Source organism: Oryzias latipes, chromosome 10, assembly GCF_002234675.1.
Source record: "Oryzias latipes chromosome 10, ASM223467v1".
NCBI lineage: Eukaryota > Metazoa > Chordata > Actinopteri > Beloniformes > Adrianichthyidae > Oryzias > Oryzias latipes.
In genome coordinates, this window is record NC_019868.2 from 10,646,466 (window position 1) to 10,672,746 (window position 26,281).

The 26,281-nt window shown below is 39.7% G+C and overlaps 1 protein-coding gene across 8 annotated transcripts; it reads left to right on the forward strand.

Moving 5' to 3' along the window:
- Positions 1–391: 391 nt before the first annotated feature.
- mcf2 (MCF.2 cell line derived transforming sequence) lies at positions 392–24,438 on the forward strand. Of its 8 annotated transcripts, none has more exons than XM_023959033.1 (30): positions 400–866; positions 5,292–5,360; positions 5,450–5,564; positions 5,852–5,942; positions 8,048–8,167; positions 8,480–8,596; positions 8,729–8,878; positions 8,951–9,066; positions 9,644–9,758; positions 10,004–10,123; positions 10,793–10,984; positions 11,067–11,258; positions 11,380–11,551; positions 12,971–13,047; positions 13,178–13,263; positions 13,350–13,416; positions 13,493–13,608; positions 14,659–14,728; positions 14,821–14,913; positions 15,438–15,530; positions 15,658–15,783; positions 15,894–16,115; positions 17,849–17,941; positions 18,044–18,122; positions 19,055–19,118; positions 20,064–20,164; positions 20,550–20,656; positions 22,226–22,338; positions 22,515–22,618; positions 22,710–24,438. In XM_023959033.1, exons 1-30 carry the CDS (start codon positions 752–754, stop codon positions 22,748–22,750), a joined length of 3,336 nt encoding a protein of 1,111 aa, XP_023814801.1. In that variant the 5' UTR covers positions 400–751; the 3' UTR covers positions 22,751–24,438. The 8 variants fall into 8 exon arrangements, 7 of the variants coding, with proteins under 7 accessions (XP_023814805.1, XP_023814804.1, XP_023814806.1 ...); XM_023959032.1 differs by having other exon boundaries at positions 401–866; positions 20,061–20,164; XR_002873969.1 differs by lacking the exons at positions 22,515–22,618; positions 22,710–24,438 and adding an exon at positions 20,322–20,430 and having other exon boundaries at positions 393–866; positions 20,061–20,164.
- The last annotated feature ends 1,843 nt before the right edge of the window (positions 24,439–26,281 follow it).

Here is a 26,281-nt window from a genome sequence, read left to right on the forward strand (position 1 = left end):
GGCTGAGCTAAGAAAGGCTCTGTCACAGTGTGTTCACAAAGACGTCCTTTCATATTTGTTCTGCAGTTTGAATGTGATTGTTGTGCATTAAAGGGTGTGCTTAACGCAGTCCAAGCTCATTGGGGCAGGGAGTGCTTTGAAATGTTTAAACAATAGATCTATTTTCCCCTGAAGTGTGTGTGCATCTTTATTAAAGATGTAAGGAGGGAAGACGAGAACGGCAGCCAGACAGTCTAGCTTATGTACAGAGGGCATTAAAAAGCAGAAGGAGCCCAGAGAAGTGGGATAGCAGAGGAGAGGTAGTGAGGGAGCTGGCAGTGTGTCAGGGGTGGACTCATGAGCTGTGTGTGTTGCAGAGCTGACGCACTGAAGCTCAGGGAGGGGAGGGGGGAAGACAGCAGTGGCCAGATGGAGCTCTGCTTTGAAGCGGCTGAAAGCTGCGCTCAGTTTATCAGACTCGGTCAGGGTAACAATGGGTCAACAACCCTCTGCGTTCTGCCTGTAAGAACAGGTCCTCAGCGTAAGGGTTTTCTATGAAGCTAAAAGTCAGGAGGAGCCTGCAACCTCTTCAAGGAGGTGTCCTGTTTGCATCTGGGGATCTGCAGATGTACATGGGCTTCTATTTCACTGGTTATACCACCAGCAAGCTTGATAGAATGAGGGGCTACAGCTCTCTGAAGAGGATGTGAGGCCTTGTCTTCTGTATAGAACTCCCACCACTGTCTGTGATCTGGTATTGGACACAGAGGGAATGGGCCCAGCTTCACTGCAGGACCAGGGGGAACTGGCAAGAGACTCCAAGGAGGCGATGGAGAGCTACCGCTGCCTTCTTCAGGCCAGCTCCCAGTTAGAGAGCATTCTACAGGGTACGTACACATGATCATCACACGCATCTTTGACTCTAATAAGTGTTTCAATGATCATTTTATCTGCCCTGAAACGTTTTCTGTGCTAACAGCATGCTAGTTTCAGAGATTATGTTTAGTTTGATGATTAAGATACTTTCTGGGAGCTGCACCTCAGGTTGTTGTGCGTTCTTGATGTTCCACTTCCCTCACCATCGCTCCAGCAGTGGACCACTGCGGGGATTATGTGTCAGCTATTTTAAGCCACCACAGATGGATAGATTTTAGTGCATATGAAAGGCTTGAAGCCTCTGAGGTTTGCAGATCACTGGGACACTAATGAACAAAAAGCGTCAAATCAAAACATAGAAACCGTGTTTACGGAAAATGTAATTTCAAGCATTCGCTGTGAAATCTGAGGAGCTGTTAAACTGTCATTTCATGCAACAGCAGCAAAAATAATAGTCTTACAACTTAAATGAACCACATTGAAGTTAATGAAATTGCACACAGAACAAAGGTTACTCTTAAAGCTGACAGCCATCAGTTTGGAAAAACTACTTCTAAGATGACTTAACTCTGGAAACAGGAATCAAGATGTCGACTGAAATAACACCTGACAGAAAGCATCCTCCAGGAGACACTTTAATTACTTTGGGATGTTGGCTCACTTGAACTATGGCTTATTTAATTGGCTCTTTTTGTCACCACTCCTTGTTTTTTTGCACAGTTTTGAGTGAATTGACTGACAGGAAAGTTTCCCTAGATTTAAATTTGTGATTTTTCATTCATTTAACCAAACATTTTTACTTAAGGAGTCAATAATACGAATCCAAGGAAACAACATGCTGTTTTATATAGCCTCATTTACAGGCTGTGCAGTTCTCTTTACCTGCATCACAGGGTTAGGGTGGAGTTCTTGCTTGACTTTACCTTACTGGAGTGTGAGGCAAAGGCAAGTCTTTCAGATTCTTATTCTTTCAGATCCTATCCATCTACTGCTTCTTCCATTGTGTGTTTCAGTCATGTCACACCTTCTTGAAGTGGCTCAGTGCACTCAAAGGGCATAGTTATACGTTAACAAAGTCATCTGAGCTTCGTCATTAAAAATTGAAAGAATTCTTTGGAAGTTGCATGAATTATAATATCTATCCAAACACAAAAAGCAATGCAGCCATCCATGCACAGTCGAATGCAATAGAAAAAAAAAATTGTTGTCACAAATCTTTGGAAAAAAACAAAGCATATTCAGTCCAGAACAGATTCTTGGGAGCTATAACTGAAAGTATCAGTGTTCTCCAGCTTAAGCTACAAAATCCAGATTCAAAAGGGTCTCAATTGAAGTTTCAGATCCTAGCAGATAACAAAAAAATATCAGTTTAATCTCCTCAGTACTTAAATCTTTGTTCAGCATTAGAGGTCATGACCTAAAATCAGTGTGACGCCAGGCCTCTGTTTTTATAAAAACATTTGAATATGTTGGGTATCTATGGTATCAGACTAAATCTGAGCTGTGGAGTTCTGTGTAGATGTCACACTTATGATACTAGAGCGGCGTTTGTTCCTGTGCATTTTCCTGCACTGCGTGGGGATGTGCTTTGCTGCTCTATATCACTTTGGCTGGCTGCCCAATGTTCACTGCAGCTCTCCTTTAGTCAGGCTGCTTTCAGCATCAGTATTTTGTCGATTGGGTTTCACCCCAATCATCAAACAATTCCCTTCATGAATACATTTTACGTCTCTGGGATATGAACCCTAAAACCTCACTGTTTGATCAACAGAGATGAGCTCTCTGCCCTCAGCTTTGTCAGCTGACTGCAGGGATTGGTCAAATCTCTGTTTCCATCCACATTGGCAAACATTTCTCTCTCTGTGCAGCTTGTGAGAGGAGAGTAAACACAGCTTATTTGACTTTCTGTACATTCTGTCCCATGCCAGCTGCTCAGCTCATCTTTGAACAATTCCCTTAAAAAAATGAGTCTACAAAAATAATCTTGAAACTTGTGAGTGTTTGGACCGAGGATGTCTTTCCTACCTCTTGTGGAGTGATCTGAAAAATCTCAGACAGCCTAAAGCAGTCACTCGTGGGATGGGTGAGAGGTTTTCAGGCTTAAAGGGAAGGGCTGTGTTCCGCAAACCTGCAAGTTAATGATGTACATCAAGGTTTAGCAACCTTCTATTTGCTCAAACTCAATGCAACTATGCAAACTTTGTGTGTAAAACTCTATTATAATTGGATTAAAAACCAGCTCAGTCAAAAAATTTGAATCCATTTAGCTTCTAGTGATTAAAATGTCATTTTTACACAACTTATCTCTGCTAATCTGCTGTTTATAATTCAACACTGCAGATCTAAATCATGCTTCAGACAAGGGGGAGAGCTGCTGCCCCCCCAACCCCCAGCAAAAAGCCCCCACTTGCCCCTCAATTTTTGAATCAATATCAGTATCACTACTGACAAAGATTAAGAAATCATCAATACAGGCTTTTTTAAGCATTGCAAATATTTAAAAAACATTAGATAAATAAAACTGTTTGAAATATCTTTTTTTGATCCTTTCATTACTAATGCCCTCCCACTCCATTGCCCCCTCCGCATCCTCCCCCCCACAGTTCCGCCACTGCTTCAACCTTTTCTAATGTCACATTGCAGATTGTAGAACCAACCAGCCCCCTGAAAGTTGAGGCATTAATGCGTGTTTACTTATTCAAGTGTGGCAGTAACTTAACCCTACATCTGTGTGAACACGGTCCAGCCACCATGAAGCAGCTGAGCCTGGCTTGGCTCAGCTCGGTTCAACTCTGCATCAAAAATTCAGCAGGTTCCCGAGGAGCTCATTACTCTCCAACTGACACCAACCATTTCAGGTTATGGAAAACAAATCCTCCTCTGCTCCTCTGATTGTTCTTTGCCCTTTTCTCCTCTTTTTCTGTTATTTCTGTCTCTACCACCATTCATTTTTAATTTCTCTGTGTCAAACGGATGAGGAAATTAAATTTGAGCAAATTCTCCCATGACAAGACCAGACTTTTAAAGGTTCAAAGTGTGAGAGGGGGATATCCTGAGTCCTGCTTCATTCAGTTGTTACTGTTTGAAGGTAAAAGGTTTCGGCTGTCTGTCAGCAGAAGGCGTCAAAGCTGTTGATCCTCTGTGTGAAGTGAAGCTTAGCCTCTCCTTGCATTAGTTGGGCTGTAAGGTGAGCATGTGTTAACAGTCACAACTTATTTGCTCTCTGCACATCCAATTAAATGAATTAATGACTGCAGATGGAAGCCTACTCTCCAACAGGCTGCATAAAAGCATAGAAGTCTTTCTCTAAATTCTATTACATGCAGGCCCTTAACTGTAGTTTAGCAATAAAGCATTTTTACAAATCTGGTTATGATTAAAAAACAAAGAGTTGGGATCTCTCCTGCTAACACTCAACAGCGTTTCTGCAGGATTTAGATGGAAGGATGGATAATTTAGGCTTAATAACTGGGTGTTGCAGTATATTAACTAACTGGGTGCATTAGCTGGATTTTCTCTGCGCCTGGATGTTCCCTTTTATTTCTACTGTATTTCTTTAAAAGGGTGGCATTCTTTGAGCAACTCCAAGGTATAAATAAATAAATAAAAATGCCCATGATTGTAAACATAACGTAAATGCAGCAGTAAACATATTGTACATGCAGTGCAAAAGGCACTTCCATGTAAAATATTAGAAAAAAAAGTCAGCTTGAGAAAAATATATAATTTACATGGATTATGCCAAATATACTTATGGATTCTCTTGAGTCAAATCCAGATAAACCTAGACATTAAATCTATTATTTAAAGACAAACGTGCTGCAAATGTTGAGGAAAATTCTGCTTCATGCAGGAGTGTTTCATAATATCCAAATTACATTCTTAAAATCAAATATTTTATTTCATTTTGACTAAACTGTTTCTTTTATTTAATTAAAGAGGATCAGTATTCTAAGATATAACATCCACATCTCCCTGTGAGTAGAATGTTTTAGAGCTTAGACTCACTTTTCTTTCAGGTTCCTTTTGAGTTGATCTAAAGCATCAACAGCTATTTTTACAGAACATCAGGAAATAGTGCTTTGATCTTAAACTTAGATTAAAGTTCCAAAAGCAACTGTGTTCAGCTTTAAAACACCATCAACTAGACAGACAAATGACCTTCCTGGCCTTGTTACAGGATAGAAATGCATTGATACTGTGGGTTTTCTTGGATCAAAGCATTTCTGGATCTCATTTATTGTGTGGTAGGCGAGCAATACTCTTCTTTGCATTTTAGTTGAAAAGAATAGATCCAAATTATCCATATGTTTTTGTTTAATGTTCAGTTGAAAACTATGACAGCATAAGACCTTCCAAATAATGCATCCATGCTGTTATTATTATATAAGAGGCACATTTCCTCTCTTTGTAAGAACTGCTTTGTCATCTTCCAGAGGTGAGTGTCCCTGTGAGCTTGAAGGAGGTGGGAGGCTATATAGAGAGTCAGGTGGCGTACTTATCAGGCAAGTCATTTTTATAGTATTCATTCATTCATTTATTATGCATTCAGATTTACCTTAATATGTCATATTATTTTACTTTTTATCCCTAGGGGGCCGTGGGGAAGACTCCAGTGTCATCATCACTCTTCCAGAGTGTTCTGCATTCAGTGACATTCCAGAAGAAGCTTTAACCAAAGTCTTTACATACCTCACTCTCATCCCTCGGTGTGTGTGTTTGTGTCCCTCATTTAATCCTCACAGAGGTTTTTTTTTCCCCTTTCTTCCTGCAATGCACCAAACTGTCACTGATCCCCAGCTTGTGGTCAAACACGGCTACTCTGTCAGTTTTTTATTTTTATTGCAACAGAAGAATCTTCGCAGCTGTAAATGTAGAAAAACGCATTTGTAAATATTTCATTAAAAATGTGCTCCTGAAAAAAGCAAAGCACTTAATTTATGAAAACAATTGTTATTTAATTCAAGTAATTGTATGAATGTGCTTGTGCTTGTAGAACGAGGCAACCAGGAGTCAAATTTATCATCATTTTAGATCGAAGGCTGGATACCTGGGCGTCCATCAAAACAGCTCTGGCCAGAATAGCAGTAAGTTTTCAAATTCTCTTCAAAATTGTCCTCAGTTAGAAAGTACAAATTAGACATCATATTTGGAAAAAAAGAAACTATTTGTTGATAAGCTGAAGTATAGCCACATCTTCAGGGTTTCTGTCCGAGGTGCTGAAAATATTCATTTTTTTTCCTTAAAAAAAACAAACTTTTTAAAAGCTATTTTAATTTTGAGGAAACCTTTTTTCTTTAGCCTGAGGTGAACGCTGCTCTTTGTGCAGATCGTCCTGTTGTGTGTTCTGCAAAAGTGTGAGTAAGCAAAATCCGCGATGACGCGGATGCTCGGCAGAGCAGAGAGAGGGAGCTTTGCAGTGCGCGCTCCAGCTGCGAGGCAGCCGGCGGCAGCAGTGCTGCGGCGGACGGAGCTGCGCGCGGCGCGCCTCAGCCTGCATGCGCGCGCCGATGCTCAAAGCTCGGGCTGGAAGCTTAGGTTCACGGAGATGGCTTCTGACACCCTGACTGATTGTTTTCACCGCCAAGGCCTGCCGAAGATCCGCAGGAGCCCGGTAACGAGCTCTTGGCTTGATTGATTCACGCGCTGCAGAGAGGGGAGAAGTTTTCGAGGTGGGTGGGGGGGGGGGGGGGGGGGGGATGCGGCAGGAGCTCCTTACGTCGCGCTGCAGAGCGCACTTCTGCTTAGTCATGCGTCTGACTGCGAAACCAAGGGCTTAATCAATTGTTCAAAAAGAACAGGAGCATGAGTGAGCAGAAGTGTTTGAATGAACTTAAATCACTTGGATGTGTTTTGTTTTGCATTATGCATGTTGTAATGTTTTTGCCAACAGCTGAAAAAAAGATGTGTAAGGAACCTTAAGTCATGGAATGACTCTTTATGACTTTCTTTTTTGCTCTTTGTTGCACTTTCCATCAAAGTAAAATAAAGTGTAAAAATTATTATGTGAAAAACTTAAATTTAGGGCTACAATGTATATAATATAAAATATGATCATATTGATTTTTTAATGCTTCTTACATTCAAAATAGCACTAAGTCTTTCACATATTTAAGTTCCTTTTTAGCTTTTTCATGCTCAATTTAAAAAAGTAAAAAGATTCCTATTGCAGTAAAGCAATACGTGTAAAAGTCCTGTTGGTTGGAGAGACCCTCCGAGCGGGGGTTTGAGATCAAAATCCTAGAACCCTAATGATTTATGTGTTTGAGCAAGACATTTGAATGCAATTGCCTTTAAAGACCCACTCCAATGAAAATTGTGTTTTCGGTGTTTTTAACAAGTATTTGTAGCATTTTCTGACTTATGTAAAGAAAATTAGCTTTAAAGTTTTTCTATCTTGTAATCAGGATGAATCAGGAGCAGACGAAAAAATATCATTTAAAAAAGCTCTAAGTTGTGTCATAGAATTGAAATGGGCGGGCTTCGCTCCATTCTGATGCATCCACTTGCAGACAAATAGATCCACGTGTCTCTGTTTTCCTCGTCTGAACTAAAGTTTGTTGCTGACTTGTTTATTTGGTTGTACAGTTGGAGCTGAACTATATATATTGGTGAGGTGTTCATATGAAGTTACCTCCCATTACTGGTTTTGTGACAGTATAGGCCCATCTGTGCATCCCTTGAATAAATGGAGCAAATTTTGTGAACAAATTAAATAAACAAAAAAGTAATTAGAGAAATGCAGCCAACTACTAGTTTTTCATTTAGACCTCTCATGGTAAAGTAAAAGGTATGGCGCAATAACGCACATTTTAGGAATGATATTTTACAAAGTTACTTAAGTAATAATAACTCAGTAAATGCTCATTACTGTTCATTTCTAAATAAGAACACCTTTAATGCCATAGTGACATACAAGAATCTGAGGATTAAATTTCATGTAAATTGTGGCCCATTTGAGTCTTAAAGCTGTTAATCTGACAGTAATCACCTCAGTGACGGACTGATCCGGGCCTGAAGTCTTTTCTGCCGGAGCTCAAGCATGAAGCCTGATAATGTGCCAGAATGCACACAGGACTCAGGTCTAAAACACTGAAGGTCAAAATAATGCTTGGATTTATTGTAAATGACCTGAATCATCCTCTCAGAATGCATAATCATAATAACAGACACCTTATTTCTGCTTATCAAGGCCTCCTTCCCTGGGAACCTTCACCTGGTCTTGGTGCTCCGACCCACCAGCTTTTTCCACCGAACCGTCACAGATATCGGCTTTCGCTTCAGCCAAGATGACTTCATGCTGAAGATGCCAGTACGACAACTGTACCTCTATTTTTAATAATTTCAACCACATAATTCTCATTCGGGAGCTTTATGACTAAAAAAAAAAAAAAAAAACAAGTGGTTAAGCTGTCAGAAAACACAATCTGTTCATGTTTTCACTTAAGCTGAGTGAGTGTTGCAGCTTAACTGGTAAAGTTCTTATTCAAGCTCTCTAGGACGTCTTAGTATTTGGTCTTTATGAGTGTTGGATTGATCCATTGCCTAAATCCCTTTTTTATGACAAGATATACCTATTTATAATGTAAATGGTGTGTCATTGAGTTAAACTTTGCATGTTCAGGTGGTGATGCTGAGCTCTGTCACAGACCTGCTGCGCTACATTGATGAGAACCAGCTTACATCGGAGTTTGGAGGCACTTTGGACTACTGTCACAGCGACTGGATCCTTTTAAGAACTGTAAGCAAAAATGGAAACAAAAACAGTTCCACCAATGCAAATGTTTTGACTAGTTTCCATCTCCTTAACAAAATGGATGTTTCAGTTACTATAATTTTTCAAACAGATGTTTGTTTGTTTGGTTTTAAACAGGCAATTGAGAGCTTTGCTGTTACGGTCAAGGACATCGCCCAGATGTTGCAAAGCTTTGGCACTGAGCTGGCAGAGACAGAGTTGCCCGATGAAGGGAAAATCATTGAGAACCTCCTTGAGACTCACACAGAGAAGTACAGAGAGCTCAAAGTAAGTGGTTGCACAGTGATATGCTTCTCTGACTATAACCTGTTTTTCATTAAAATGGTATGCTGTTACTAGGATGCCATCAGGTCAGTTTCAAAGGAGGGTCGCAACCTTCTCTCCAGCTTGGAGACCACAGGGAAGCAAGATGACGCCCAGTGGGACATCAAGCTGGACTGGGAGACAGTAGAGAGGTAAGAAGCTACTGGTTTGAATTTTTCTAAATAATGGCATTGCCTGGCAAAAAAACAAAACAAAAAAAAAAGTTAAACGGTCCCTAATTTTGTCCAAAATTTATTCCATCTATCCATCTTCTGAACTCGTTCAATGCCTTATGGGGTCAAAGGGCTGCTGGAGTCAACCCAGCTACTGTTGGGTGAAGGCATCCTAAACTCATTATTACTGTACTAATTATTACTCATTATTAAATTGAGGATTACATTGTTTTCAGCATAAGTTCAAAAAGCAAATTTTGCTCCTAACTTGGACCGAAAATGTTTATTAAGTCTTTCAACCTGAAACCTTTAATGCTCTCAGTTCAATTCAGAAAAAGGTATTTTTCTTTCCAAATCATTGCTAAATCAATACAGACATTATTTTTGCTCATAAAAAAAGGAAAAGCAATCAAAGAAATCTTTTGGATGTTACTTATTTGTTTTTACAACTGATATTATGTTTCTTTTTGATCAGGTAAATATAGATTTTTTTATACACAATGAAAATATAGTATTTGTTGTGCTACAAAAGTGAAAAGGATTTTCCTCCTTGTAGGCTTCTTGCCCAGCTCAGAGACATGGAGTCTGCCTTTGACGGCTTCTTTGAAAAACATCATCTGAAACTCCATCAGTACCTTCAGCTGCTCAGATATGAGCAAAGCTTTTCTGAGGTCAGGATTTCAAGTTTTCCCTGCATGGGTCAAATATTGTTTTGACTATTTATGTATAGTTTTCATTTAAAGCTCTTCAAGACATAAATCCATATGTAGTAACTGGTACTGTAAAATACACATATGAAGAACATACTCTTAGATACAAACACATTTAATAAAGGAAAAAAGGAGTCTAATTGCACTCAGATATCCTGCATCCATCCTCTGTCACTTGGAGTGTTTACATAATGTCCTCTGTTTAGATGGACTTGTGTCTGGAGCACCTCATGAATCAGGAGAAAGAGTTTTCCACAAAGGTGAGCACTTTGGCCCAGACAGAGCAGGCTCTCAAAAGGATGGACAGTCTGGAATCTAATGCACAGGTGAGTGTTGTCCAATCATACTTTTACATGTACTCCGGCATTTCATTTTGTCCTAAACAAGCTCTTTCCCTGAACCAAACACTACTGTGGAAACACAGATTCCCAAAGCAGGAATTAACTCGTACATGGGATGAGACTTTTCCCATTTCCCATTTATTAATGTTTTTCTTTGCTAAAACTAAATATACAATGCAAGATTGTTTTCATATGAGACTGTGAGCCTTTCCCAGAATTCCTTGGAAAATATTTTGTGACACTTTATTAAACTTTCAACAATGCTGAATAAAATTATTTGTCAGTAAAATCCTAATGAGCCTGTAAACAGGAACATTTCTTTTGATACACCAAATGTAAACATGTGATTCAAGATATTACCTTAATGAGAATATGATTTATGTTGAAACAGTTTTTTTTGTAAATGAGTTGTTGACTAAAGTCAGCAAGAAATTTGACATTTGCCTTCCACGGGCCTTAATAAAGAACTGTAATTTTCTCAGTAATTTACTCTAGTAATACTTACTGTTTCTATGTAAGTTCAAATGTATTAATAAATAAAGGAAAAAAGAAAATAATTTCTACTTTATTTTGAAAGAGAAGTAGCCTACGTCTTAAGTTTCCACATGTTTAGGAGGAGGACTGATGGGGTTGCCACTGTACTTCTTTCATCAGGAGGTGATGTCTCGAGCTCAGATCCTCATCCTCCACGGACACCAGCTGTCAGCGGGTCACCACTATGCCATGGCTCTCATCATGCAGCGCTGTAACGAGCTGCGTCACCGCTGTGATACGCTCTCCACTGCTCTCCAGAGCAAACACTCTATTTTCCTGCAAACACACCAGCTGCTGTTGTGTCTTGGACAGGTACGCAGAGCAACAAATGTATACTAAATTCACAATGAAGGGGAAAATGCGCATTGTGTTGTCATGAACTTTCTAAATTCAGGTCCAAACATGGTGTGATGAAGGGGCTTACATGTTGGCCAATCAGCTAGTAGATAAGTCCCAGTCCAAGGAGGGGGCCCAGGCAGCTTTAAGAGACATCGAGAGGTTCCTAGAAGGAGCGCCGCCTAATTTAAACTCAGGTCCTGACATCTTGACCATTGAGTATGAGGCTGTCTTAACACCTCAGCTTCAGGTTAGCGCCCCCACCACTTCACCCTCAATATTCTAACAGTAAAGGGAACCAATCCACATTTTAGTTTGGTGATTTCTCTGGGAACTTTCTTCTCCTCTATCCTCTTTTTCTTATCTGTTAGGCCCAGATTAGCAGAACGTTTGAGAAGCACGCTGCAGTGCAGCAGATGATTCAGAACCGGCAGGCTTGTCTGAGGAAGCTGGCAGATAAACACGTGAGACCAATCCAGCTGGTGGCCCCCAGACCTGAAAACCCACCACGTTCCAAATCCCCACTCTTCTCTCCAAAGCATGGTAAGCCACAAAGGCATCCATTCATGTCGTAGTAAAACACATTCATGAAATATATTCTTAAAATAAAGTATTTTGCCTCAAGAGTAGCCCCATTTAACATGTATGCAGTATTCAGTTAACATCCCTCTTTGCATCCCTTAATTTTTTTATTCAGATTTAGTATCCTTTTTTTTTTTTATAAATGTCTTTTTGATTGTTAAGTAGGCCTAATAAAACCTCTTTGACCTCTGTACATGACTTCTTGAAGCACACCCAAGGGTCCACTGGTGTACAAAGAGAGTTGGCTTTACGACTTGTGGGGTTTGAAAACAGTAAGGGCATGCACATTTCACACAGTAAAGCCCCAGCAGGGATGTTGCAGCCCACAAAAGAGAACAGTTGTCTTTTAAATTTAAACTGATTTTTTATTTTTTAATTCAGGGGGGAATCGTACTAAATGTTATTCACAAAAAGTATTACTTTTGTCACTAAAACCCAAAAAATAAACTGGATAATAATAAACTTTTAGAGTTGCTCAATTGGCAATCAACCAATCATAAATTTCTTAATCAAAAATTCTGTAAATGTAGGTTTTAAAGTCAGAAGAAATAAGCGTTTTCTTTCCTCTCGGCTGATTACACTAAATAATGGATCTTCGGCTGGCTAAAATAAGTGGTTGATTTGACTATAAATCATTTTTTTAAATGTAAAATTAAATGTAAAGCAAATAAATAGGTAACCTATAACCTATAACCTTTTAGTTGCTTACTTGGTGAGCTACACCAAATCCTGCAAACTACTGATACAAACTGCCTGTTCTGTATCTAGCAACCCAAGTGGCCTCTGGTCATTTTAGAAATTAATATTTAAGACAAAAAAATGTCAAAGTTGTAATTCTTTATCACCAAAGAACGTTCTCAGACATTTAGAGATTCCACAATTTCCTGATGAGATGGGTTTGGTCTTTCTGGCCACTTGATCTAAGCTTTTAGGCCCCCAAGCTTCTAAGAGAAGGGGTCAGAGGTTAACTAGAACATAAACATAAATTTCACGTGGGACTGATTTGAAGAGGAGTGTCAAAGTGATTTACAAAAGAAAACTAAGGATTGATTTGAACGATTCAACTTAAAAACAATTTATAGGAAATGTTGTACGTCCTCCAAAAGATTCTAAAGTGAATATAATCATTTGTAAACCAGCTACATTCATATCTTTTACACTATTTTAGATCTAATCTTTGTCAGAGTAGGATCAATTTTGTCTTTGGTTACTAGAAACGTAAGGCAAATCAGAAAAAAATCTGCATCAAGATGCCAGTTCAGGTTCAGAATGATAAACATCAAATTTTATGAACTTCTTAACCTTCATGAGCAAATGTCTGTATAAACCACACAGAGAGTCTCTGACGGCTACATGATGAGGATGAAATGGGTTTTGCAGGTGATGGTTTGAAGTTCACGTTTGACATCTCTCTTCCTGGAAAGAGATCTTCACGAAAGAGTCCCAACCCCAGAAAGGTAAGACTTTCAGTAGATTGTCATTTTCTCATTTGCTCTCTACACTGCCTAACTTTTCAGTTTGGTCCAAAACTTTGCCCAGCGCACCTCTAACAGGAGGGTCAGTACTGACCGTCTGCGTTGTTTCCAGATAGAGGTCATCCATGACTTCCAGGAGAGTCGCAGCTGCGTGGCGTACAGCGTGGATGGAGACGACAGTCCGGACCTTTTGAAGCGGTTGGGACATTTTGCTTTTTCAATCCTCTTTGCTAGTGACCTCCTCCGGTTGGGTCATTTAATGTCTTTCTGGGTTTGTCCCACAGCCACGTCATGAGGGAGCTGATAGAGACTGAAAGGATCTATGTGGAGGAGCTGCTAGCAGTGCTCCTGGTAAGAAACACATTCTCCTCCATCCCTACTTCCTCATCTTTGTTTGGATCATATTGTGTCACCATCATTGCTGTAGGGATACAGAGCTGAAATGGACAACCCCATGCTGTCGGGGCTCCTCCCACCAATTCTGCATAGCAAGAGAGATGTACTCTTTGGAAACATGCCAGAGATCTACAATTTTCACAGCAGGCGAGTTATTATTGACTCACTCTGAGAACTTTACCAAAGCTGGAATTCATTATTGCTCCACTTTGTTTCTGTTTTTATTATCTTCCAACAAAAGAGTAGCTGCTGAAATGAATAAAATCTATATTTAACTCCATAACATTTTCAGAATTTCCCAAATAAAAATAAAATAAAACCACATTTCCCAGACTATATGGGACAAAAACATTGAATTATTAAAGATTTGTTTAAAATCTTTAATAAATTTCCTTAATTGTTTTTAAGCTCACTTTAACATGTGATGAAACCTATTTTTTCCACCTGTGTGCATATTTCTTTACCAGAAATGAGCAGTCGTAGGTGTCAAACTCCAGACCTCTAGGGCCAGTGACCTACACATTTTCTAGATTTCTCCCATGGAAACTTTTAATTGGCAAAACACACCTGTGATGCAGGTGATCATCTGCACATAAGGCAGCACTTCTGAAATACCAGAAGGATCTTGGCCCTCGTGGCCTGGAGTCTGACATCTCTGGCCTTAACCCTTGTGCTATCTTAGATGACCCCACCCTTGCATTGATGTGTTATCCCGATAAAGGTGGGAAGATTTCATGTAATCCATGGACACCAGTGAAGATCACAAATCATTGAAGAAAAAAGGTTCAGCGCACTGTCTAGTGGGTCTAGATGACCCAACTCCCAATATTAAAGTGTCTAGGGTTAACTGCAGTTTTGTGTCATGTTTGTGGAATGATAGTGTTGATCTAGTTGGCTTTATAATAAAGGTAGTTCTTTAGGCCATTTGTGTTTATTTCTAGTCGACAGATTCTGGAGTGGCTCCGCTTTAATGTTGGTTGTACATGTAAACTTGGCGTTTGCCTTATGACATTATTCTGCTGTTTGCAGGTGGAGTTATAACAAGTCAAATGCACTTTTTTTTTTAAATAATGCCTTCTTGCTGCGCAGTTCAACAGATTCTATCTATATTGTCACATGTAGTACTGTATTAGAGACTATAGAGATAATGTCTTTGAAATGTAACTACTTCTCTTTGATCTTTTTGGACATTTCCAGGGTTTTCCTTCAGGAGCTGGAAGGATGCCTGGAGGCTCCAGAACGCGTTGGAGCATGTTTTCTCCAACGGGTGAGATAAAACCTTTTTAGATCGTGTGGCTTTTTTACACTGTGTATGATTTACGTGTCTATATTCAGAACAGATCTCTGCTGTCCTTGCAGAAAGAAAGCTTCCAGATGTATGAATGTTACTGTCAAAACAAACCCCGATCCGAGTCACTGTGGAGACAGTTCTCAGACTGCAGCTTCTTTCAGGTCAGTGTTGATGATTACCACGAAGGAGGGTCTAAGGGCAGGGATGCCAGTTTAGTTTAGTTTAGTTTAGTCTGTTTAGTTAAAGTTTAGTATGATCCTATTGAATTCTATGCATTTATGATCCCTTTTGATTGTATGTTTACCTTACAATTACCGGTACGAAGCCCACTGAGACGACTGTTGTTATGAATTTGGGCTTTGTAAATAAAGTTGAATTGAATTGAATTGTTGCCCTGATTTCAGCATTTCTGGGTTATTGCACTGTATTTAATTTACTTATTTTTCTCTTCTTTTTATTTTAAATTTCTTTTAACAAATATCAGAAATGTGTTCTGTGGTCCACTTGGTCTGTAGTAAGACCCACGTGATTTTATAAAATGGATCTGGGTTCTTATGGGTTAACATCTAAAACGTAGTTGTAAAGATTAGTTGCACTCTGACCAAATTGCAAGTTGAAAAATACTTATAGTAATTTAATAAGATAAGTTACCAAATGTGCAATTCAATTTGTCTTTCTATTAAAGGAGTGCCAAAAAAAGCTAGAGCACAAGTTGGGCTTGGACTCTTACCTGCTGAAACCCATCCAGCGCCTCACCAAATACCAGCTGCTGATTAAGGTTGGAAAGTCTTTTTTCTTTCTTTCTGGTTATTAAACTTAACAGATACACCATGTCACCACCTCCACATAAAAATATGCTTTTGTGCATATCTGCCAACTCTTGCTGCCTGCATTTGTGGTTTAAGGAGCTGCTTAAGTACAGTTCAGACTGCGAAGGCACTTCTGAGCTGCAGGGGGCGCTGACGGCCATGCTGGACCTGCTCAAATCAGTCAACGACTCTATGCATCAAATTTCCATCACAGGATACGAAGTAAATAAATTCATGTTATGTTTTTAATATTCTATGGTTAAGCAGTTTTAGGGAAAACCTTCTTTTACCAAGAAACCGGGAACGTAAGCCCCTCCTTTCATCACACTCAGGGGGACATCTGTGAGCTGGGCCGGGTGCTGATGCAGGGCTCTTTCAGCGTCTGGATCAGTCATAAGAGAGGTCCCACACGCATGAAAGAGTTGGCTCGCTTCAAACCTATGCAGAGACACCTCTTCTTGTATGAGAGAGCTCTCCTGCTGTGCAAACGAAGGGAGGAGCATGGAGACGGCATCGACAAGACCCCCTCATACAGCTTCAAGCACTGCCTGAAGGTAAGTCCATGACGCTACAGCAGAATGAGAAGAGTAAACAGTTTCTTTGCTACATTTGGAGATTAGAAAATGGTAAAGATTAATAACTTCCTGACTTCCAGCAATGCAAATTTGTCCTCTGCAGAGAACATTTCTGAATACTGTGTACTACTAAATTAACTCTTTTTGTTATCTACAAAGGAGATTTGGGGCATTTAAATGATACCAAATCTGAAGGGGTGGGGCTGTGGATGTTGTAGTTTTTGGTTGATTAAAACCAACTTTCATTGGGGAAAAAAATGTCGCTGGTTGTCAGGAGGACACTAATGGGACACTAAAATCTAAATCTTATTTAAAAGTTCAAGGATATTAGAATATAATATCCTTGCATATTTATCATCTGCTTTAAACAATTTAGCGGAGACAAATAAGAGAAGGCTGCAAAATGAAAAAATATTCTGATTTAAAAAATGTAAATATTATTGGCTTTTTACAATTACATTCAATCCTAAGCAACTGAAAGATTTTTGTAAAAGCGAGGCCAATGTGGAGTTGAGGGGTTTGTTCCAGAATAGCAGTCAAGACTGAGATTTGAACCCCATCAAATAAACAACAACACTCTTGTTTAGGTAAGTGAGCTACAGACGGGCACAAATTTCTAATTTAGACAATGCACCATCTACTGATTCTGGATTTGACTCAACCGCTTTAGTTCTTAAAGAGACCACCAGAGGCAGGTTCAGGTTGCTATGGTAATTTCTCGTCAACTCCTATGTTAAAAGTCAGATTTTACACCAACATGTGAGAAGTTTGGCGTAAAAACCTTGTCAGTTGTTTATTGTTTTGTTTTTTATTCATAGTAAATGGAAGACGGGTAACTTTTATTTAACAACTTTTAGGATTTTATTAAAGCTCAAATGTTTGTATTATTATTTCTTTGATTGGTTGGTAGGGTAGGTGGGTCTTTGGGTGAACTTTTTTTTTATCCCTTTATTTTGACCCATCCAATTAGGCACCCAAGCAGAATCCTCAGGTTTTAGTCTAAAATAATCCATCTAGTAGATGTATGTTATGAATTTAGCATTTGGCTTATGGCATATGATTATTGCTCAAAATGGGGGGAAAGAATAACATGTTTTTGCAATGTTTAGTGTTGCAGCACAACGAACAACCGCTCCAGCAATTTCCTCACTGATGCACATTTTTGTTGCCTCATCCTTTATGCAAGGAGGTTGAAAGTAGAAACACCTTTGACCGGACAGCAGATAAAGCACAAATACTGTGTGTTCACAAATAATGCAAAGAACAGACTTCATTAAACACTTGCAGCTTCTCTCCTCTTCTCTGCTCTTAAGGGCCTTACAAAGAAAGCTCAGCAGCATGCGGTTTTGCATAATCTCAACTTTTAAAACATAAAAAATTGAAAATGTTTTATTTATTATTGTTCCTAGTCTGTTGTCTTTGACACCCGCAGAAGAAAAGGCTCCTGAGAGTTTAGTGTTGTCAGTGTTGTAATCTCTGCACACCCTTGATCTGCCCAGCTGCACACAGAACATGATGTAGCCCTCTGCTGTTGTGGCGGGTGTCAGATCTCTTGTCCTCCCTCAGCAGCTGCAGCTCTTGATTTATTATTGAGGATGTTGGAAGGAAGCTGTCATTTTGGCGGAGGTTTGTGTGAGACTGCAAATGTTGCTAAGACCGGACAGATGTGCTGCATGATGTAAGTCTAAGACACTGGGCTCGTCTCTTTGCAGATGACTGCTGTGGGGATCACGGAGAACATCAAGGGAGACGTGAGGAAGTTTGAGATCTGGTACAGCGGCAGGGAGGAGGTTTATGTGGTCCAGGTACAGCTGGGTTTTTTTAATCTTCTTTTCTAGCTTTATGAGCATGAGGTGCATAAAGACGTCAAGCCATATCATCAGATTTGCTCATCTGTTGTCCCTTAGGCTCCTTCAGTGGAGGTGAAGATGGCCTGGCTCAATGAGCTCCGCAAAATCCTGACCCACCAGCAGAAGCTGCTTAGAGGTCTGTGTAAAGTTTGAGTTTACGTCACTCAAAGAAGAAAGCCTGTCCTAACAAGCAATACTCTAGACTGCAAAAAGAAATAGCCGGAAAATAGGAAGAAAAACACCCAGTAATATTTAGAAGAAAATCACTAGAAAATAGTAGAATGATCTTTCCATACAACAATTCAATTTTACATGACACAAAATCTCATGAAAAGATCATCATCTAGAAACAAGGAGTTCCACGCAAGCATTCCAGAAGGGAAAAATTGGCTAAAAAGCTAACTTTGAGATAGAATTACTAAAAATGGAATATTATACAGCCTAAAAAAATGTATTTTTTGGTAACTGATGAAATGAGGGCAAAAAGCTTGTAGTTTATTTTGTTACGGAGACAAAAAATGAATGTGACATGCGGAAATGACTCATTTAAGAGCAAAATAAGAATATAATCTTTGGCCCATCTTAACATATCCTCATAAAATCTAAAAGTAACACTTAATCTTAGAACATAAATCCACCTTTTTAGTTTTCAATGAATGCCAGTCTAACTTGTCAACAAGTTTGAACTTTAAAATAACATCATTAAAATTGAACCAAAAATTATACAGAATAATTCAAGTTTTATTTGTCTTAAATCTACTTTTTCTGTTGTCAAGAGTAAGGAGCAAAAAGATGTTAACTCATTTTAATAATATCATCCTTTTTCCCAGATCATAGCTCTAGTTGAGGCAAAAAATTCTCGACCGTGTTGATTTTGAGAAAAGCTTGGAAGCGTATAGAACAAAGAGAAGTTAAAACAACTTAAAACCTGGTAAAAATACATTGAATGTCCAAAAAATAGTTTTAAATCTTTGCAAGTATCAAACAGTTTGCAGTATAGACTGGAGATGATGGGCTTTCATCCCAAGTCTTGTTCAGAAATCACTCTTGCTCCTTTTCCTCACACAGCTGAAGCATACCAACATGGCCAGGTGGTTGAACACATCCCGCTGTCTCCTCATCTTAACGAGAGGTTAGTGCTTCAGAAAGCCCACCCCACCTGTGCAGGAGGCACTGCTGCGTGGCATTTTTACACCAGATCAATGCGTCTTTGTGTGTGGGAGGTGTGTGCCGGCAGACTCAGGCCCCTCTCTGTTTGTGACCAAGTTGCCTATCCCCACTGCTCCTGCCCCCCACCTGCAGGGGCATGCGGCCATCCAAGGGGGTCCCCAGGGGCTGTCTGCCGGGGCTGGACTTTGTCTCGCTGTCAGCTGACGTCTTTCTCTGCCTGCGGTCCAGGAGCCCCCGCCCTCGAAGTCCCCGGCAACGGCCCCGGCCACGCCCCCGGCACTGCTCCCAGCGTCACTGACCTGCTGTAACGCTCAGTGGTAAACTCAGCCCGGCCCAGCCTGTCTCGCCTCACCATGGCATGAGGACCGAAAACCCCAGGCTGCTGTGTTTGCTTACTGATCGTCAGCCGCAACCCCACCCTACTTTCCTCTATAGCCTCCATTACATGTGATGATTCACTCCCTCATGTCTTCCATTCAATATTCAAAAACATTTCTTTAATATCTGCATTTGATGTTTGCTGTTTTGCATGTCATGCAAAAGGCAAACAAACGGAAAAGTTTCATTTCATGGTTGCTCCTCATTGGCTAATGGCACAGGTTTGAGAGATTGGCCTCGATTTTTGAGATCTGATTAAACAACTTGAAGTTCTTCACCAAAACGTGAGAAAATCTCTACATTTGGATCTTAATGAACCGAGGCCAGATCTTCCTTCCTTCCTTCCTTCCGAGTTAAGATGTGAGCTGTTTGTGAGGTGGGTGTCAGCCGCCTGGAAGCTGTATTTCCAGGGGAAGCTGACTGATGGCTGCTGCTCATTCTGTGCTGTATTCAAAGCATCCATCCTGTGTGAAAGAAAATCCTCCCAAAAAGTTTTAAATGTGGTGTTTTGTGTTTTTTTTTCTAGCAGCAAGCAGCAGAGATTATCAGTCAGCTCAGAAGAGACTGAATCCGGGAAGAGCAGCCCAGACCCCCAACCACACACCCCCAAACACCAGCACAACCGCAGGAGTGAGTAAACCAGGACATGTTCTCCTAATCAAGTAGATACTTAGTAACTTCATCACAAAACCAAATCCAAATCAATTCTAATTTGCACAATGCTTTGCCACTGTTACCGATTTGCTCCATGATCATCTAATTTAGATGTTTGACTTTTACCCTTCAGTGGTTCAGGTGTACTTTGATGTGAAGAACCGGGCACATCAAGGACTTTGGAGAAAAAAGGTCCAGCTACTGAGAGTAGCTTTTGATTCCACATTCTTTTTAATTTCCCAGTAAGTGCCAAAGAGGTCACATTCATGTCCTCACGGTTACTAAGTATCTACACTGACATGGCTGTGGGGAAAATGTGGAGATTTTGTTTGCTGCTTTACACAACATGTCTGTGGCTCAGGCTGGCCCGGAGCTCACCACTCGGTAGACATCTGTGAGGGTCTGGAGGACTGGTCTGGAGATCAGGACGTCTTTCAACTGACTGAGGACACCTCTTTGGTGCAACTGGTGAGACCAGAGACAAGTTAAAAAAACTTTGTTTTACTTTTTTTTTTTTCTAAATAAATCAAGCTTGACATTTATTTAGAGAAATGCATTTATTTTTTCCATCTATGGTATTCGCAGATTACTCTTTACTATGTTTTGTTTTCAGCAAAAAAAAAAAAAGAGTAAACTCCCTTTGACATATATTTGTCACTTCAAATATATTGTAGGTATGGTGGACAGAGGTTGTTTGATGTCATCTGCATTGTCTTGGTCTGATATGAAGTCTTTATGTCTCTTCCATGTTGTCATTTTGCTCAAATATGGCATCAAACACAAACCTTTCTACAAAAATATGTATGCATTAGGCAGTACAAACAACCCCTACCAGTGGTTAGAATGAAGTACCATATATTGCAGTTCCACAGTTGACCACCAGAGGGAACCAAGCCATGTCCCAGTGGTTCTTATGTCTATGGTTTAACACATCTCTACTCCAAAAAATACTCTTATTAGGGTATAGTCTAAAAACTTTTAAAATCTTTTTTTCTGTTTTTCTATTCTTGAAATCTAGTGTGTGTGTGTGTGTGTGTGTGCGTGCGTGCGTGCATGGAGGGGGTATTTTATTTACTGTTTTCATATACTGTTTCAGGCATGTTTATTTGATTGGCAGGTGAAAACTCCCCTTTTGTTTTGCCCTACCCATCATCCATTTTCAGAACATTCCTGAGGTGGGTGCAGACTTCAGTTAACATGTGCTGGCCCACCGACAGGCTTCATTTTCTGCCTTTCAGATAATTGGACCTGTAAATATTTGTCTGTGATTTGAACACACCCAGCAGAGTGCTCGAGAAATATTCTGCTGTCACATTATTCAAAGAGTCGATGTTTCACCTAATTTTAATATTTAAAAATAAAATAAATGAATTTAATTTTAAAAATCTACCTTCATCACATTTAATATAAATAGAGGTGGATTAATATAGATCAAAAATCTAATCCTGAATGTAAGAGAAACAGTTGTATAATGAGGCAGCAGGTACATTTATTTCATTTATATTCGATTGAACAGCTGCCTAATGGTTACCTGGTGAACTCACCTTGCTCCAAATGTATTATGCTCTCAGAAGATTTGAACAGGAAATGTATGTGATGCTCTTTGGTTTTATTGGATAATGCATTTACACAGCTGACTGAAGGGAGGTCTAAACTATTAAGAGTAAACTAATGAGTTCACCTCCATGAGTCTTGCTCTTGTGGCTGTTCTGATCACAGTTAAAGATGTACGTGTGCACAAACTCACCCTAACACTTACAACGTAAAAATCAAAATCGAGAGCCTAAAGCATCACTCTCAAGTCATTCAAACTTTTAGTAACCGTCACAAATCCTAGAATTTATATTACATTCTCATTATTTCTCTCCAATGCTTAATCCTGTATCCAGAAAAACTCTTATTTTGATAGAAATGCTGTTATATGCACTAATCTTCCCACAGATTTAAAGATATTTTGAAGTTTTTTTTAAACCTTTTTTTCGTTCTGTTTTTTTAAATGAATCATACCTTCCCATTTTGTTCTCCTATGTTCATCAGTCTCCAGGCAGATACCGGGCTTTGGCTGATTGTTCTCAAAACGGTCCTGACAGCATCATCATCAAATGCGGAGACATGATCCAGCTGCAGTGTGAAGACAGCAGGGGGCGCTGGTGGGTCTGAAGCCAAATGCAGGAAACCGTTCACAAGTGTTTGGTCTCATTTAATGAGTGACACAGTGCTGATTTAAAATAAACACTTAAACTTTGTTTTGCAAATAAAAATCTGAATAATCTGCATTTTGTGATAACGGTGACAAGATATTTCTCTCTCATCATTTGAAACAAAGGCTTGTGAGGAATTTGAGTCAGCAGCAGGAGGGCTTCATAGTGGCTGCCAACCTGCAGCTGGTTATTGGAGGCAGCAGCCGAGAACATCCGTTCAGGCTTGGGGGTAAAGAGAAGTCACACACTTCTGTGTCGAATCATGTAAATACTTCATTTTGAATTTAGCTCTTTAAAAATCTGTGTTTTGTTGTTTGCAGACCCGGGGCACCTCAAGGTGAGAAAGCTGAGCTCCCCATAGAGATAAAATCCTAGAAACTCACGTCTATGTGTGGAGGATGAACTGTCTGAAGGAAAAGACTGACTCACAACTGAAGGAGCACCCCCTCACATACTTCTGGATATCCTCTGCGCACTTCAAAGACATAACATTTAAAATCAGCAGCCTTGTGATTCTCCCTCGGCTCTACCTGACAGTCTTTTAAAGAACGTTTTCTGCTGGTGAAGGAGCGTGTCGTTTCGGACAAACACTAGACTGAACTTGCATCTGTCTTTAGCGGCTGGCAGTTGTCGTCTTGTCCTTCATCACTCTGAAGTTCTGCTGGGCCACCTCACTAACTGTTGCAGAGACATAACCCAGGATTTGCCTGAAACATTTCTTAGAAAGAGACTGTTGTACATATGGTGTCATTTTTACATTGAACAAATCACATTTTAATTGTTTGTTTTCTTTTTTTTTGTTTTTGTTTTTGTTTTTTTGCATTATCCATTTTTCTGAACAGGTCGAGAGTTAAAATGCCAAAATGTGCCATGCCATAATGCCTTTTTATCCCTGCTCTTATAGGGTCTCTTGTATGTTTGTAAAATCAAATGCTCTGTTTGCTTTTCAGCTGACCTCGAGAACATTCAGTAGGCACATTATTTGCTTGAAATCCACAGCCTGTCTGAATGTGTTCTCTGCTAGCTGCTCTACAAACTCTGTCTGCTGTCGACTCTTCGTGGTTTGCTGTGTTGGGGTGGGGAAACGCGTCCTGTGTGGAAGCAGGAAGCAGCTGACACGACCCTGACGGTGATGTAAGACACAAAAGAACGTGACAGAATCTGAAGTGCCGGAGACGAACGAGATGTTGCTTCATTTACCATGAGTATGGTCTCAGAGCTTTCTGTCAGCGCAGACTGGAAGGAACAAGATGGGGATGCTGCGTCTCCTCAGTCACCACCCAAACACATCGGCTCCTCCTCAAGATTAGGATCTTCACATCCTCATTAAAAAAGGATCATACAACATACATGAAAAATACAGAACACTTAGTTAAATATTGATTTCAGCCTTATATGATTTACCAGATCAAATCGAGACCCCTGTTGGAGGGCCGCCTTTGATTCCCGCCCCTTTGATGTGGAAATGAGTCCAGAAAGCAGCAGGGGCCACGCCGCACCACTTTAACTGCTCAATTATTTATTTAGCTCCCCCGTTGTTCCTTCATTTCATGGGACATCTACAATATTTACATCTCCACATATTTACAAACTCACTGTCAATGTTTTTTTGTTTTTTTTTTGGCTCTCATCGTCACAGTCAAATGTTGTCAAGTCAATCCAAAATGCTGCAGATTTTGCACAGACGTTTTTTCCAGTGGTGGAAATCGAACATACCATACAAATATGAAACTTTGAGGATCTTTATGAGCCAAGTAGCTTGAGCTTGCTGCTAAACTTTTTTGCACGCCGGCTGAATGATGAGCTGGTTCTTGTAAGGCAGTTTCCTGCTCTGCTCCTTTTCCAAAGCTTTAAAATGTAATCCGACAAAAGGAAGATGTTGCAGACTTTTGTTTTTTTTCTTTCATTGAGCAGCTCCGATAATTAAAAGATTGAACGTAGTTGGATAAAACCTTGTGTTTTAGACAGTAAAACTATGCAAGAAGTCTTTGGATTCTCGGACATTACCTCAGTTACAAATAAAAAATACTCTCCTGGAGTTAAAAGCGATTGGTTTGCTGCAAAAATGTATTTTATTAGTAAGGGCTTTGAGAGCATTTTCTGATATTTTTAGCTTTACGTGAGCACAAATGTGAAAATATTAAAAAATAAATGCCTTTTTGATGTTCTTAAACATATAATTAACATAGAATCTATGTGAAATTTCATTAACTCATAATTTTACTTGAATTTATGGTTTTCAACTGCTATGCTGTTATTTTTTTATTGCTGAGCTACTGGAAGAAAGGGCACAACTGCATTTATAATAATTAGAAATAAGAGGAATTTCTCTTCTTGAAACTCTTAAGCATCAGTTTGAAGAAGGAAAATACCAACTCTAGTTATTCAAAAAAGTAGCTGGAGTGCTGAATCAGTCTTTCTGGCCTTTTTAGGTTCAGAATGTGACCCAAAAGTACATTAGAGCTCTCAACTGTTATGCTGTTATTAAAAATTTGTAAGACATTTTGCAGCGTACTGTGCACATTTGACCACAAGATGGCACACCAATGCTTCAGTGTAAACAACTGGATCCTTTCAGCAAACAGGAAATAACAAGAGCCAGTTTGGTAATAAACATAAACATTAGCTTAAACTTTTGCTGAATAGTTCTTTTTACTCCAGACAGAGCATATAGTCACATATTTTAATATTCTTTTTTAATCTAAATGGTAATTATAAAAACTCTGTGAAAATGTTCCACCTCTAAGCTTCCTTTTACTACGGAGCCCGTGTCCTGGCATGAAATATCTCGTTCCCACAAATTAATTATTTAATTTGAGCGAACGAAATAATTATTTACAACATAAGTCATTCATAAACACGAATTGCTGCCTCACATACCGGACTTAGCTCCTGCCTAAACATGGATGTGAACAATAGTTGGATTTACAGCAGATACCTTCACATTTCTGTCTGTGTGTGTGTCTCATTACATTGCATTGAAGACACAGAGGATGTTTAGAGATCAGATTTATTTATTTTAAAAAGCACAAAAGCATCGGTAATCATGTTTTCATGTCTGGGTTCATTCACATCCTGGTACGCTCTCCGTCCATCCTGCTGCAAAAGCTGCTTTCTGCCGCTACTTCTGTGTCTCTGTGACCCACATTCGTTCAATAGGGGGAAAATAAAAACAAGAATGATCGATTTATTATTGTCTCGATGCAAATAAGAAAAATATCATAAGATTTTGGATGCCCAAGCTTCCTGCTTCACCTACCGGACTTAGCTCCTAGCTTCATAAACACGGATGTGAGCAATAGTTGGAATTACAGCAGATACCTTCACATTTCTGTCTGTGTGTGCCTCACTACATTGCATTGAAGACACGCAGGACGTTTAGAGATCAGATTTATTTATTTTAAAAAGCTCTACAAAAGCATCAAACTTGTTAGCAGTCACTTTACATCTGAAAGCTAGTAGGCTATATGCTACGTGTCCCATCATGCATCACACATACCTCATAATGCATCTTGATCAATCACCGTGTCCCGTGTGGGCAAACGATTGGCTAGGTAGCATGTAGCCTACTGGCCTTCGGATGTAAAGTGACTGCTAACGAGTAAAAGACAAGTTCTGAATATTATCATTCCTATTTGACTTTTACTACAATATCCCATACCGCAGCTGGCTGCCGGTAGACGGCCAGCCAGCTGTCCGAATGCCGGCATGACAAACAAAAGAGTTCTGCGGTGGAGCTATGTCTGGTGAATCACTGTGGTATGGCGTAGCACAAAGCTTGGGCATCCTAAATCTTATGATATTTTTCTTATATTCATTGAGACAAAAATAAATTGATCATTCTTGTTTTTCTTTTTCCTTTATTGAACGTATGTGGGTCACAGAGACACAG

What these genes read in the sequence shown, in the direction of transcription:
- mcf2 (XM_023959032.1), top strand. Translation starts at nt 752, where the DNA reads ATGGGCCCAGCTTCACTGCAGGACCAGGGGGAACTGGCAAGAGACTCC. An exon ending in CAGACTGCAGCTTCTTTCAG is followed by an intron (nt 14,914 to 15,437) that starts GTCAGTGTTGAT and finishes TTTCTATTAAAG; the next exon opens with GAGTGCCAAAAAAAGCTAGA. An exon ending in TTTCCATCACAGGATACGAA is followed by an intron (nt 15,784 to 15,893) that starts GTAAATAAATTC and finishes CATCACACTCAG; the next exon opens with GGGGACATCTGTGAGCTGGG.